Source organism: Myxocyprinus asiaticus, chromosome 11 (genome assembly GCF_019703515.2).
Source record: "Myxocyprinus asiaticus isolate MX2 ecotype Aquarium Trade chromosome 11, UBuf_Myxa_2, whole genome shotgun sequence".
Taxonomy (NCBI): domain Eukaryota; kingdom Metazoa; phylum Chordata; class Actinopteri; order Cypriniformes; family Catostomidae; genus Myxocyprinus; species Myxocyprinus asiaticus.
This window is the reverse complement of record NC_059354.1, coordinates 1,687,590-1,700,297: the sequence shown is the minus strand read 5'-3', so window position 1 is coordinate 1,700,297 and position 12,708 is coordinate 1,687,590. Positions and strand designations below refer to the sequence as shown.

The 12,708-nt window shown below is 38.6% G+C and overlaps 1 protein-coding gene across 1 annotated transcript in view; it reads left to right on the top strand.

Moving 5' to 3' along the window:
• Positions 1 to 12,708, top strand: part of prkra (protein kinase, interferon-inducible double stranded RNA dependent activator) — a 33,460-nt gene that overhangs the window by 3,321 nt on the left and 17,431 nt on the right. The window contains exons 5-6 of the mRNA XM_051710501.1: positions 5,907 to 6,024; positions 6,115 to 6,209. Coding sequence (XP_051566461.1) covers positions 5,907 to 6,024; positions 6,115 to 6,209 — 213 coding nt within the window. The remainder of the gene's footprint in view (positions 1 to 5,906; positions 6,025 to 6,114; positions 6,210 to 12,708) is intronic.

The following is a 12,708-nucleotide window of genomic DNA, read 5'->3' as shown; positions in this document are numbered from 1 at the left end:
ATGTGTGTTCAAAGACGAGATCCACACAATTCATTGGCACCCTGAAAGAATATTGATGTTGGCCCCCACTACCCATATCCTACAGTGTACCCCATGAAGAGTGCTATGTTACCTGCCTACATATTATAGGTCGACCCATAGTGGATTTTACCGATAACTAATTTGGGCAGTACCTGCCAATAACTGATTAATCAACTGATGGTTTTTATAATTTATACTGAATGAAAAAATAACACTAGTAAAATAGTGCTGAAATTTATTACAAAAATAAACAGTACTGACTGAACCATGAAAATGCATTGTACTTTTTAAAATGAAATATATATATATATATATATATATATATATATATATATATACAGGTGCATCTCAATAAATTAGAATGTTGTGGAAAAGTTCATTTATTTCATTAATTCAACTCAAATTGTGAAACTCGTGTATTAAATAAATTCAATGCACACAGACTGAAGTAGTTTAAGTCTTTGGTTCTTTTAATTGTGATGATTTTGGCTCACATTTAACAAAAACCCACCAATTCACTATCTCAAAAAATTAGAATATTTTGACATGCCATCAGCTAATCAACTCAAAACACCTGCAAAGGTTTCCTGAGCCTTCAAAATTGTCTCTCAGTTTGGTTCACTAGGCTACACAATCATGGGGAAGACTGCTGATCTGACAGTTGTCCAGAAGACAATCATTGACACCCTTCACAAGGAGGGTAAGCCACAAACATTCATTGCCAAAGAAGCTGGCTGTTCACAGAGTGCTGTATCCAAGCATGTTAACAGAAAGTTGAGTGGAAGGAAAAAGTGTGGAAGAAAAAGATGCACAACCAACCGAGAGAACCACAGCCTTATGATTGTCAAGCAAAATCGATTCAAGAATTTGGGTGAACTTCACAAGGAATGGACTGAGGCTGGGGTCAAGGCATCAAGAGCCACCACACACAGACATGTCAAGGAATTTGGCTACAGTTGTCATATTCCTCTTGTTAAGCCACTCCTGAACCACAGACAACATCAGAGGCGTCTTACCTGGGCTAAGGAGAAGAAAAACTGGACTGTTGCCCAGTGGTCCAAAGTCCTCTTTTCAGATGAGAGCAAGTTTTGTATTTCATTTGGAAACCAAGGTCCTAGAGTCTGGAGGAAGGGTGGAGAAGCTCATAGCCCAAGTTGCTTGAAGTCCAGTGTTAAGTTTCCACAGTCTGTGATGATTTGGGGTGCAATGTCATCTGCTGGTGTTGGTTTTCAAAAAACACAATGGACCAAAGTCACTGCACCCGTTTACCAAGAAATTTTGGAGCACTTCATGCTTCCTTCTGCTGACCAGCTTTTTAAAGATGCTGATTTCATTTTCCAGCAGGATTTGGCACCTGCCCACACTGCCAAAAGCACCAAAAGTTGGTTAAATGACCATGGTGTTGGTGTGCTTGACTGGCCAGCAAACTCACCAGACCTGAACCCCATAGAGAATCTATGGGGTACTGTCAAGAGGAAAATGAGAAACAAGAGACCAAAAAATGCAGATGAGCTGAAGGCCACCGTCAAAGAAACTTGGGCTTCCATACCACCTCAGCAGTGCCACAAACTGATCACCTCCATGCCACGCCGAATTGAGGCAGTAATTAAAGCAAAAGGAGCCCCTACCAAGTATTGAGTACATATACAGTAAATGAACATACTTTCCAGAAGGCCAACAATTCACTAAAAATGTTTTTTTTATTGGTCTTATGATGTATTCTAATTTTTTGAGATAGTGAATTGGTGGGTTTTTGTTAAATGTGAGCCAAAATCATCACAATTAAAAGAACCAAAGACTTAAACTACTTCAGTCTGTGTGCACTGAATTTATTTAATACACGAGTTTCACAATTTGAGTTGAATTACTGAAATAAATGAACTTTTCCACGACATTCTAATTTATTGAGATGCACCTGTATATATAAACTAATATTCAAATTTTAAAGTCAGTTGATTTTTAAATTGATGTTGTTTCCTTAGTCCACACGATGGTTCAATAAATACATAAACCATTCAACACCATTATATTATTGCATAGAACATTCCTATACTGGCTGTTAAAAAGAGCATTTCATTTTCAACTAATGTACATAAAATAAATATATTAAAAATTTGAGTCTGTTAATTTTCTCAAATGTTAAGTCAAAAGTAAAATGAAGGGGGGAAACGCTTCAGTAGACAGTTCACATGGTGTTACACTTCCACTGATTCCTGCTAGACTCAAGCTTCATAATAACAGCGATTATACCATATTGTTTTTGAATTAATAACAGTAAACAATAATTTTTTTTTTTTTGGAATGGATTACTTGGACCAAATAATTAAAAAAAAGCAGCTAATAAGTGCCCTGTATAGATGGGAACTCCTTCAATACTGTTTAAAAAGCATCCCAGGGTGATACCTTAAGAAACTGGTTGAGAAAATATCAAGAGTTCATGTCTGCAAATTCTATGCAAAGGGTGACTACTTTGAAGATGCTAAAATATAACACAGTTCTGATTTATTTTGGATTTTGTTTAGTCACAACACAAATCCTATAGTTCCATTTCTGTTCTTCCATAGTTTTGATGACTTTACTATTATTCTAAAATGTGAAAAAAAAAAAAAATAAAAAAAAATAAAGGATGAGTAAGTGACCCTAAACTTTTGACTGGTAGTGTATATAGAGTAGCAATATTCACAGGTAGCAGTGGTATTCGGCTGAACTCTGTGGTGAAGCGGCTCAGACTATGAGCACAGGCCAGGGGCTGTTCAAACAGACTGAACACAACAGACTGGAACCGAACACGAGGCTCTCGAGACACACATTTCCTAGTTGAACATCTTACCTGACAAATCATTTAAACAACTTATTGCTTAATCTGAGAATCGCTTATAAGAGAGCAAGACGCAATGGCCAAAGACCTCCACCAACTGTAAGGGGCTGTTCACACCGAACACTTTTGCAACCATCCATTTGTTTTTCTTTGTAAATGCATGCTAGACGAACATCTTTGTTTCCCTTTGTTTTTGTTTATTCAGCATCTCATGCAGGAGCGCTGTTTTTTATATGATGTGTCTGATTAAAAAGAACTTTAAAAGTATATTGAGACACCTGCTTTCTGTTAAACTGTATTTGTTGCACTGTGTCTAACCTTTCTTTTTTATCCAAGAATGTGATCAATCTGAAGTCATTGTATTACGGTGAGGATACATTTTTTTTAATTTAAATCGGATGCGTTTCTGATTTGTTTATATTTCTCCAGGCTGCTTTATCACGTCACTAGCTTTAAATATGCAACTTGGCTGGCTAAAGAATGCATAAATGTGACCAGCTGGATATAAACTAATGCAAATAGGTGGAAACAATCGTGACATTTAAACATTTGGGTAGGACTTAAGTGTATTTTTGTCACATTGTTCTAACTGCTTGAGGTTAGCTTTAATATTAGCATCCTCTCAGCCTTGTCGGCAAACATACTGCTGTTCTCTACTAATGCAGCATCTAGTCAACACATTAATTACTTTATAATGATATGACCTGTACTGTATACATACCTTTTCGTTGTTGATGTTTTAAATCCGCATCTGAAGTGTTCTGTTCCATGCAGAGTGTTGTCTCACATACAGCACAAGGCATCAGTGAAGTGAGTTTTTATTTTGCCTCTAGAGGCCGCTCTCATACTGTATAACGACTGCGGACCCTTCCCAGCCGCTCCAGCACCGGACGCAACGGGGAAAAACTATCGGTGTGGATTTTTGCTGATAATGATAGTTCCAGAAATCTGTTATTGGTGCTGAAAGTATTTCTTGAACAGTGAAAAGTGCTCTAAAAATGCAAAATAACTATAGCATTTTTATGACATTAAAAAAGTCTTTATCACATGGCTGTAGACAAAATGTTTAATCAGGGCCACCGCTGGCCAAATCACAGTGACTAGCTGGTGGAGTTTCTGGTGCCCCCCCACCCCACAGAGTTGTTACCCTACACAGACAGTGTAATATGTGTATAGGGAGCAGCGGTATTGTGTTTTAATACTCCCAAATTGGTCTACAGTCATGGGATAATAAAGACTTTTTAATGTAATATGAGTGCCTCTGTTATTTCTCCACCATAGAGCACCTTAATTTTACACCCCACTTTTGTAGCACTTTCTACTGTTGGATATGTTTTAAGTGAAAAGTTGCTATTTTTTTTTCTAATTGTTAAATAGCAAAATCTATAATTAAAATTAGTTATGCATTTGTTTCACAAGATTTTACATCCATAACAAGGCTACCTCATTACACCTGTGCTGAACCAAAATCCAAATGCACCTTTTTACTGACCAAGTCATTTATAATATCTTTGATAATGTCTTTGTTCCTAGCCAGTGGCAAATTACAGTGCTGTGAAAATGTATTTACCTGATTTCTTCTGTTTTTGTGTATATCTCATACTAAATTGTCACAGTAACTTACCCCGACAATGTAGATTCATCGCAATCAGTTAACACGCGTGTTGTTTAATTCATAAAAGCTTGACAACCAGTATAAGTTTCAACAACTCTACCAGAAAACATATCCAAGCATTATAGCAGGTAAACAACTTCGCCAAACGGATAACAGATAAACATCTATCAAGACTGCAGCAATGCTCTCCTGAACTGTGTGAGTGTGATTGAACTGAACAGCTTAGTTTCTCCCGCCAGAACACGTGAGAGCCAGTATTTCTTTTCTGTGTTTACAGACATGACATAATGACACAGGGATGAACAACATAATGATTTAGCACAAAATCTGACCCGACAGCTCAAAATACAAATCCTTTTTATAGGCTTACCGTAGTGAATTGGGGGAATTGTTTTGAATGCTGATTGTTTATGTACTCAATCAATAATGGCAATTTGTTAATTTTTATCCAGAAAATCTTCTGTAGTGCAGCTTTAAGTCCATTGTGATTCACCACTGCTCTTCTGCATGGATGAATCTTATGGTTTGAGGACTCTGAGATCTTTACCTATGGAGCTGAAGTCATAACGTGCTATTCTTATGTTGATTTTATGTTATTCGTTTAAACATTTATAACCAATAAATGTTTTATGTCATCTGTATCAGACAATGTTAATACTAGCTGTTGTTTGAATGACTGATGGCAGCATTTTGTTGTCTATAGCCATTTATTTAACCGTATAATATTTTATTGCACATTTATTAACATTTCAAGTTCAGTTTCACATTATTGTGTAGTGCAGTTGTAATTTCAAGTTATCTAATTCAGAATACAAGACTTGTAATAATAATGACAATGCTCACAATATTAAGTTGAATCTTTATACATATGATTGAATTTAATTATTTTTATAATACAAACTCAACCGCTAACACTAAAAATAGCATCTGTACTTCGAAATCGAAATTTTGAATGGGTGAAATCTGTATCAATACCCAGCCATAGTAAACTGGTGCTAATCTGAACTTTATTATAAGAAAAAATGGTACTATGAACATCCTTTCACTTCGATTAAGAACACTTGATTATCTAATCAAGATTAAAAATATATGCATTAAAGAGGAAAAAGATATGGATGTTGTTAATGACAATGCATTTTGCATTCACTTGAACTTGCAGAAATAAAAAGTGCATTTTAACCCCATTAGAATTCAGTCTGCGAGACTAAAAGCGGTGTTCCACCAAGGTCAAAGTCAAATAAATGCATTTCTGTTGATCTATGCCAACATGTTACTTGTCATAGCTGGTTAACGAAAGTATAAATGTGACCAGCTGAAAAGAAATTCAAATAGGCTGACAAACTTTACATTTAAAGATTAAAACTGTTATCGGCGCTAATAGCGAATGATAAATTGGTCAAGCTCTGTTTTTCAACGTATTAATACTGTTGTGTCCACGTTGAACTCTATCAGGAACTGGCCATGCAGAGGGTGTGGTGCCTGCCCGAATATGTGTTGTGTATGGAATCAGGGCCTGATCACATGAAAGAGTTCACCATTGTCTGTCGTCTAGAAGGACTGGAGGAGACAGGTATCATTAGCAGCTTTTCAAAGCGTGACATCACACTGCACTCCCGAGTACAAAGGTACTGATGATGTTTCATGTGTTCTTGCTCTTCAGGGACAGGCAGTTCGAAAAAGATGGCCAGACGAGCAGCAGCTGAACGAATGCTGGGGAAATTGCAGAGTTTGTCAGGATCCCCCGAAATCACATGGGTAAGTAGAGTGCATGGATTCCAGGTACCCACCTGAAACCACTGTACCCGTTTCCATGTATTCCACTGTGGAATTTTTTATTGATTCATCTATTAAATAAAGAACAGCAAAACATACACATACAGAGTCAATATTTAACCCTCACTATCTCCCCCCCCCCCCCCCCCAAAAAAAAATCCCCAACCCGACCCACCAGCACCCCAGTGGTCCCATAATTATAGACACACAAACAAACAAAAAAAACTAAACAAAACAAAAATATATATATACTAATCACACACATCCACTACACCTCTCTCTCCACTGTCCCTCCCTGAGAGCCCTCCAAAAAAGACAGATATTTGCCCCATTTCTCCACAAACAGGTCTAGACTCCCCAGTCTTCTGGATAACCCCTCCTCAAAAGCTGCCACTCTGGCCATCTCTAAACACCACTCCTGAAATGGGGGCGCCCCAGCCGACTTTCAACTCCTTAAAATATAATATATTATCTATATATATATCAGATATATAATCTGTCTGGCAATCATAATACTAGTTAGGACCCAGTTTTTCACGTGCTTATTCTCCAAATTAATGACTGCCCCATCTCCTAAAATACAGAGTCTGGGGCAAAATAAAATTTGAGAGGCCAAAACCTCGCACATAATACTCTGAATCCTCAACCAAAATTCTTGAATCTTAACACATCCCCAAAAGATATTGGTTGTGTCTCCATCTTCTGATTGACATCGCCAGCAGGTGGGTGTGTCTTTAAGACCAAGCCTATGCAATCTAGAGGGGGTCCAGTAGACTCTATGTAAAATCTTAAATTGCATAAGGCGAACCCTTGCATCTCTAGATGTAGACTTGACATTTTTTAGAATCCTAGCCCACACTTCCTCCTCCAATGCCAAGTTTAGAATCTTTCTCCCATAATCTCTTAAGAGAAGTTGAAGTTCTGTCCCTCAGACTCTGAATTGGTAGATAGTGATACACTGATGCCTCATGACCTTTTCCAAAAGCAGTAATCACCACTCCCAGAGTATCTGCCGCTTTAGGGGGTTGAAAACTACTCCCAAAAACTGTACAGAGCAGGTGGCGCAGCTGTAAATACTTACAGAACTGAAAAAGTTGAACCAAATTTTGAAAGGATCTCAACGCTCCACTCTCATATAGGTCACCGAATGTAGTAACCCCACTCACAATCCACTCTGACCAGCAAAAAGGGGACTTGTTGATACATAATTTGGGGTTCAGCCATATGCTCGAGGCAACATTGAAAAAATGTCCGAATTAAACCGTCTGGACACTTTTGTCTATACCGAGTGCAAATGCGAGATAATGGGATGTAACTTCTCTGATTAGTTTGATTGAAAGGCTTTGCAATGGCGAGATAGGAAGTTCTTGCCCCTGTTCTATACAGAACCAGGGAGGGGGTCTCTCAGGAGGAAGCGACCAATGAGCCAAATGTCTGAGACTGAATGCATAATAATAAAATAAAATCTTGGGTAGGCCTAGCCCACCTTTGTCAATCGACCTATGTAACTTATTGAAATGTAATATGGGACGCTTACCACTCCAAATGAAGGACTTCGCTATGCTATCAAATTGCATGAAATAAGAGAGGGGGACATCTACAGGGAGAGACTGTAGCAAGTAATTAAATTTTGGAATATAACTCATATTTTAATAACATTAACTTTACCAATCATAGATAAATGTAATGACGCCCACCTGTCCACATCACTCAGATTGTTTTATTAAGGGGTCAAAATGAACTCTAACTAAATCACACAGTTTTGCTGGGAATAAAATGCCCAAATACTTAATGCCCTGTTTGGGCCACTGGAAAGCGCCAGCTTAAAAGCCGTTACTGGGCAGTATGCTGTCAGAGCCAAAGCTTCGGATTTAGACCAATTGACTCTATATCCTGAAAACTTAGAAAAGGAATTAATAATTCTGTATAGGCAAGGCATAGATCTAGTGGGGTCGGAGACGAATAATAAAATATCATCTGCGTAAAGCAAAAGTTTATGCTCTATACCTCCCGCCTCCACCCTTGGAAAATCATCCACCTTTCTTATTGCGGCTGCTAATAGTTCCAGGGCAAGATAGAACAGTAATGGGGAAAGAGGGCAACCCTGACGAGTGCCCCTATCCAGAGTAAAATAATCTGAAATTAATCCATTTGTTTGTACCACTGCTATAGAGTGTCTATAAAGTAACTTAATCCAACCAATAAATGTACTCCCGAACCTATACATTTCCGAAATCTTAAAAAGATCATCCCATTCTACTATATCAAACGCATTTTCGGCATCAAGTTAGATGGCAGCGACCGGAGACTGATCATTCGCTACTGACCACATGATATTGATGAAACACCTAATGTTATCAGAAGAGCTATGGCCCCGAATAAACCCCACCTGATCTATATGTATAAGAGATGTCATAACTTAATCGGTTAGCTAACATTTTTGACACAATTTTTACATCTAGCTGGATCAGGGAAATTGGATGGTAACTTATACACTCGCTTGGATCTTTGTCCTTTTTAAGAATCAGACTGATCCGTGCTTGTGTCATGGTTGGGGGAAGCTTTCCATTCTTTAATGATTCTGTATAAACTTCTAACAAAAGTAGAGTCAATTCTGTAGCATTAGATCTAAAAAATTCAGCGGCAAAACCATCTAGCCCCGGAACCTTGCCTGTAGTAGGGCCTTAATTACCTCGTCAAGCTCCTCCAAGGTTATCTCAGAATCGAGATTATTTTTTGCTCAGTCGTCATTTAGGGATTTCTTATGGTTCCACAAATTTTCTAATATCTTCATCATTAGACTAAGACGTGGAACTTTAAAGATCAAGATAGAACTCTTTAAAGGCATTATTAATATCAATGGCCGAGGTAAAAATTTCACCACCAGCAGATTTCACTGAGGGAATGGTAGAAAAATTCTCTCTCTGCTTTATATATCTAGCCAAAATCTTTCCTGCTTTGTCCCCCGACTCAAAGTATTTCTGTCTTGCCCTGAATAACCAAAACTCCACTTTCCGTGACAAAATAGTATTACATCTGTATTTCAATCGGGTGAATTCTCTGAGGCCATCAGACGACATTTGGCGCTTCAGCTCTGCCTCTGCACTTTTAATATTCCCTTCCAACTCCATGAGTTCTCGTGCTTTGGATTTTTTGATGAATGAGGCATACTGTATGATCCGACCCCTAAGAACCGCCTTAAGTGCCACCCAAGCCAAGCACACAGAGGATACTGAGGACCAGTTGGTCTCCATATAAACATTGATTTCAGTCTTTAACATTTGGTGGAAATCAGGATTCTGCAAAAGGGATACATTAAAGCGCCAACTATATGATTTCTTTTTCTCTGAATGTGGCAACACCTCTAAACTCACCAGAGCATGATCTGAGACTAAGATGTTTCCAATTGAGCAATTCACAACAGATGAAATGAGGGACTTGGATATATATAAAAAAAAAAATCTATTCTAGAATAAGTCTTATGGACTGATGGAAAAAATTTATAGTCCCTACCAGATGGGTTCAAAAGTCGTCAAATATCTGCAAGACCAAGATTTTTACACATCCTGTGAAGCATCAATGTTGCTCTAGGGGGCTTACACACTTTTGCTTCACTATGATCAAGGACTGAGTCCATCAAAAGATTGAAGTCTCCTCCCAGTATTATATTATGAGAGGTGCCAACGGCTTGCAACATCCCTTCAAGATCTATGAAAAAGCCCTGATCATCAGTGTTAGGTGCGTATATATTAGCCAAAATCAAACTTTGCCCCTGAATGTCTGCTAAAACAATAAATACTCTTCCTAATTTATCTTTAATCTGTTTGAGACATTTGAATTGTAGATGTTTACTTATCAGTGTAATGACTCCCCTGCTTTTACTTGAGCCAGCACTAAAGAAAAAATGCCCATCCCATATCTTCCCAAATTTTTCAGCTTCCTGCAAGGAAAGATGTGTTTCTTGAAGAAACACTATCACATTTCTTATGCTTAAGAAAAGAAATAACCTTCCTTCTTTTTATGGGGTGCCCCAACCCATTCACATTCCACATGGAGAAAGATAACCCACTCATATTAACATTTTACATTTTGATATATTAGAAAATATAAATTGTGTGTCAAAAACAAGATTATACAGACCACATTCCAACATCAGTGCAATAATCAAACCCCGAACTTTCCCTCGAACAAAACAAAAAGAAAAACGTGCGCATTAACCCTGCGCACGACAACACCAACCAGCTTCAATCCCTCTAAACTCAAAGAGTCCATGTACGCCTATGAGAGCCCCCGCGACAACTTTGCCATCGGATTGCTCAAGTCCTGTGCTTCTAAACAAATTTTGTGAGGCAAAATTGTATAACAGAAAATACTTTGTAAAACAAACCCCAGCCAATAGGCAGAATAAACACAAAGAACATGTAGATTCATTCACAGAACTGTCTCGAAGTTGTGTTCCTCCACAAAACAAACTCCAGTTGATATAAAGCCGTTCAGTTTCCTTGGACAGACAAATAAGTATTCAGTGAGCCGGCTGTTTATGAGTGCAGCATATGACGTAATCATTCCAATGTCCCACAAAAATACTCCACAAAAACAAACTCCAGCCAACAGGAGGCATAAGCACAAAGAACGAACAGATTCATCCACAACTGTCCCGAAGCAGTGTTATTCCTCAAAACAAATTCCAGCCGCTAGGCGGAACCAGCACAAAAAGAAACAAAACAGGCATCCCAGTTCTTCGTATGGTCAAGAGTGTATTATTCACTCAGAGGTCGCATAAAAAAAACAGCATGACTTAGTCCGTCAACTTTATAAAAAACATCCTTTGTGTGGGCATGTAGATATTTTGCGGCCATCCTTAGTATCCATTCTCAATCTGGCCGGGAACTTCAGTGTAAAAGCGATCTTCCGTCAATGCAAAAGTTTCTTGAAGGAGTGTTATTCCACAAAACAAACTCCAGCTGCTAGGTGGAACCAAAACAAAAAGAAACAAAAATGGCGCTCAGCTTCCTCAGACAGCCAAGCGTAAGTACAGCGAGTCAATCCACTCACATGAGAAACACCAAGTGGTTTACTCACCCATTGTTTCTATGAAGGACAGTGCTTGCTTGGGACACATAAATACTTTGCGGCCATCCTTAGTATCTATTCTCAGTTTGGCCGTAAACATCAGTGCAAAAGCGATCTTCCATTGATGTAAGAGTTTCTTACATTCCTTGAATTGATTGCGTTTCTCTCTTGTTGAATTCGCAAAGTCCGGGAACAAGAAAATATTGTGATTCTTCCAAGAAAGCTTTCCTTTGTTCCTCGCCTGGCGCAACACGAGATCTTTATCGGATGATCTCAGAATTTGCCCAGAATTGATCGGGGCCTGTCTCCTTCAGCAGATCTGCGAGACAGGACTCCATGAGCTTGCTCAATTTCCAGCTTATGGTCTGTTATGTTGAGCAGACTCAGGAAGAGCTCGTTTAGACATTTCACCATATCTCTGCCTTCATGCTCATCCAACAGTCTGTACGTTATTTCATCGGCTCCTATTTTCAAGATCTTCCAGTTTTTCCAAAATGCTTTCCATGTCTATCTTGGTTGCTAGCAGATTAGTGGATAATTCCCTTTCCGATGACTCCAGATAATCGATCTGTTTCTTAACATCTGCCACTCTTGTAACCAACTCAGAGAATTTTGTTTCCATTGCCGAAATCGATGGACGTATTACAGTGAGATCCTCCAAGTCAGCAACAACTTTCGTCAGCATCAAAGACTTGTTGGACAGTTGATGCTGGATTTCTACCGCCGCACCTGGTCCCTGGTCCGCAGGCCCATCAGAGGTTTCAGCTTGAGCATGTAAGTGTCTTTTTATGTCTCCAGAGCCGGAGGATTTTGACTTCTTTGCCATGTTTACCTCAAAGGACAAATATGTAGCTGGGTGTATCGAAACTCACCAGATTATAACATGAAAATAATAAAAAAACTAGCAAAGTGCACAGAGCTCGCCGTTTACATGTCTGCTCCTCGTATGGCATCACGTGACCTCACAAAAGGAGAATTTTTGAGGAATCTTTATGCTTCCCTTTTCCATACATCGGCAGTTCATAGTAGAGGTCTACACAGGCATTAATTTGAAGCCCGAACCTGGCCCGTACCTGACTGGTATAATGAAATTTGAAGCCCGAACTGGAAATTGCTCACTCTCTTTATAATTTCTTCTCCAAGCTAGTTAATTTGTTGCAATAGGCTTTATTTTATGTAAGCATCGAAGGCAACATTCATAACAACAATTTAACAAAAGGGAAAAACATTGGCTTATGTTTATCAAGCGCTGGAACTACTCTGGGTGACGAACAATCTGGAATCGAGTGAAACAATGTAAGAGTCACAAGTCTAATAGATTTATAGGGATACTTGAATCTGTATAAAAAGTACTGAACATTTACTCCCAAAAACAGGCCTTGTGCTATACAGTGTTTTACAGTTGGTT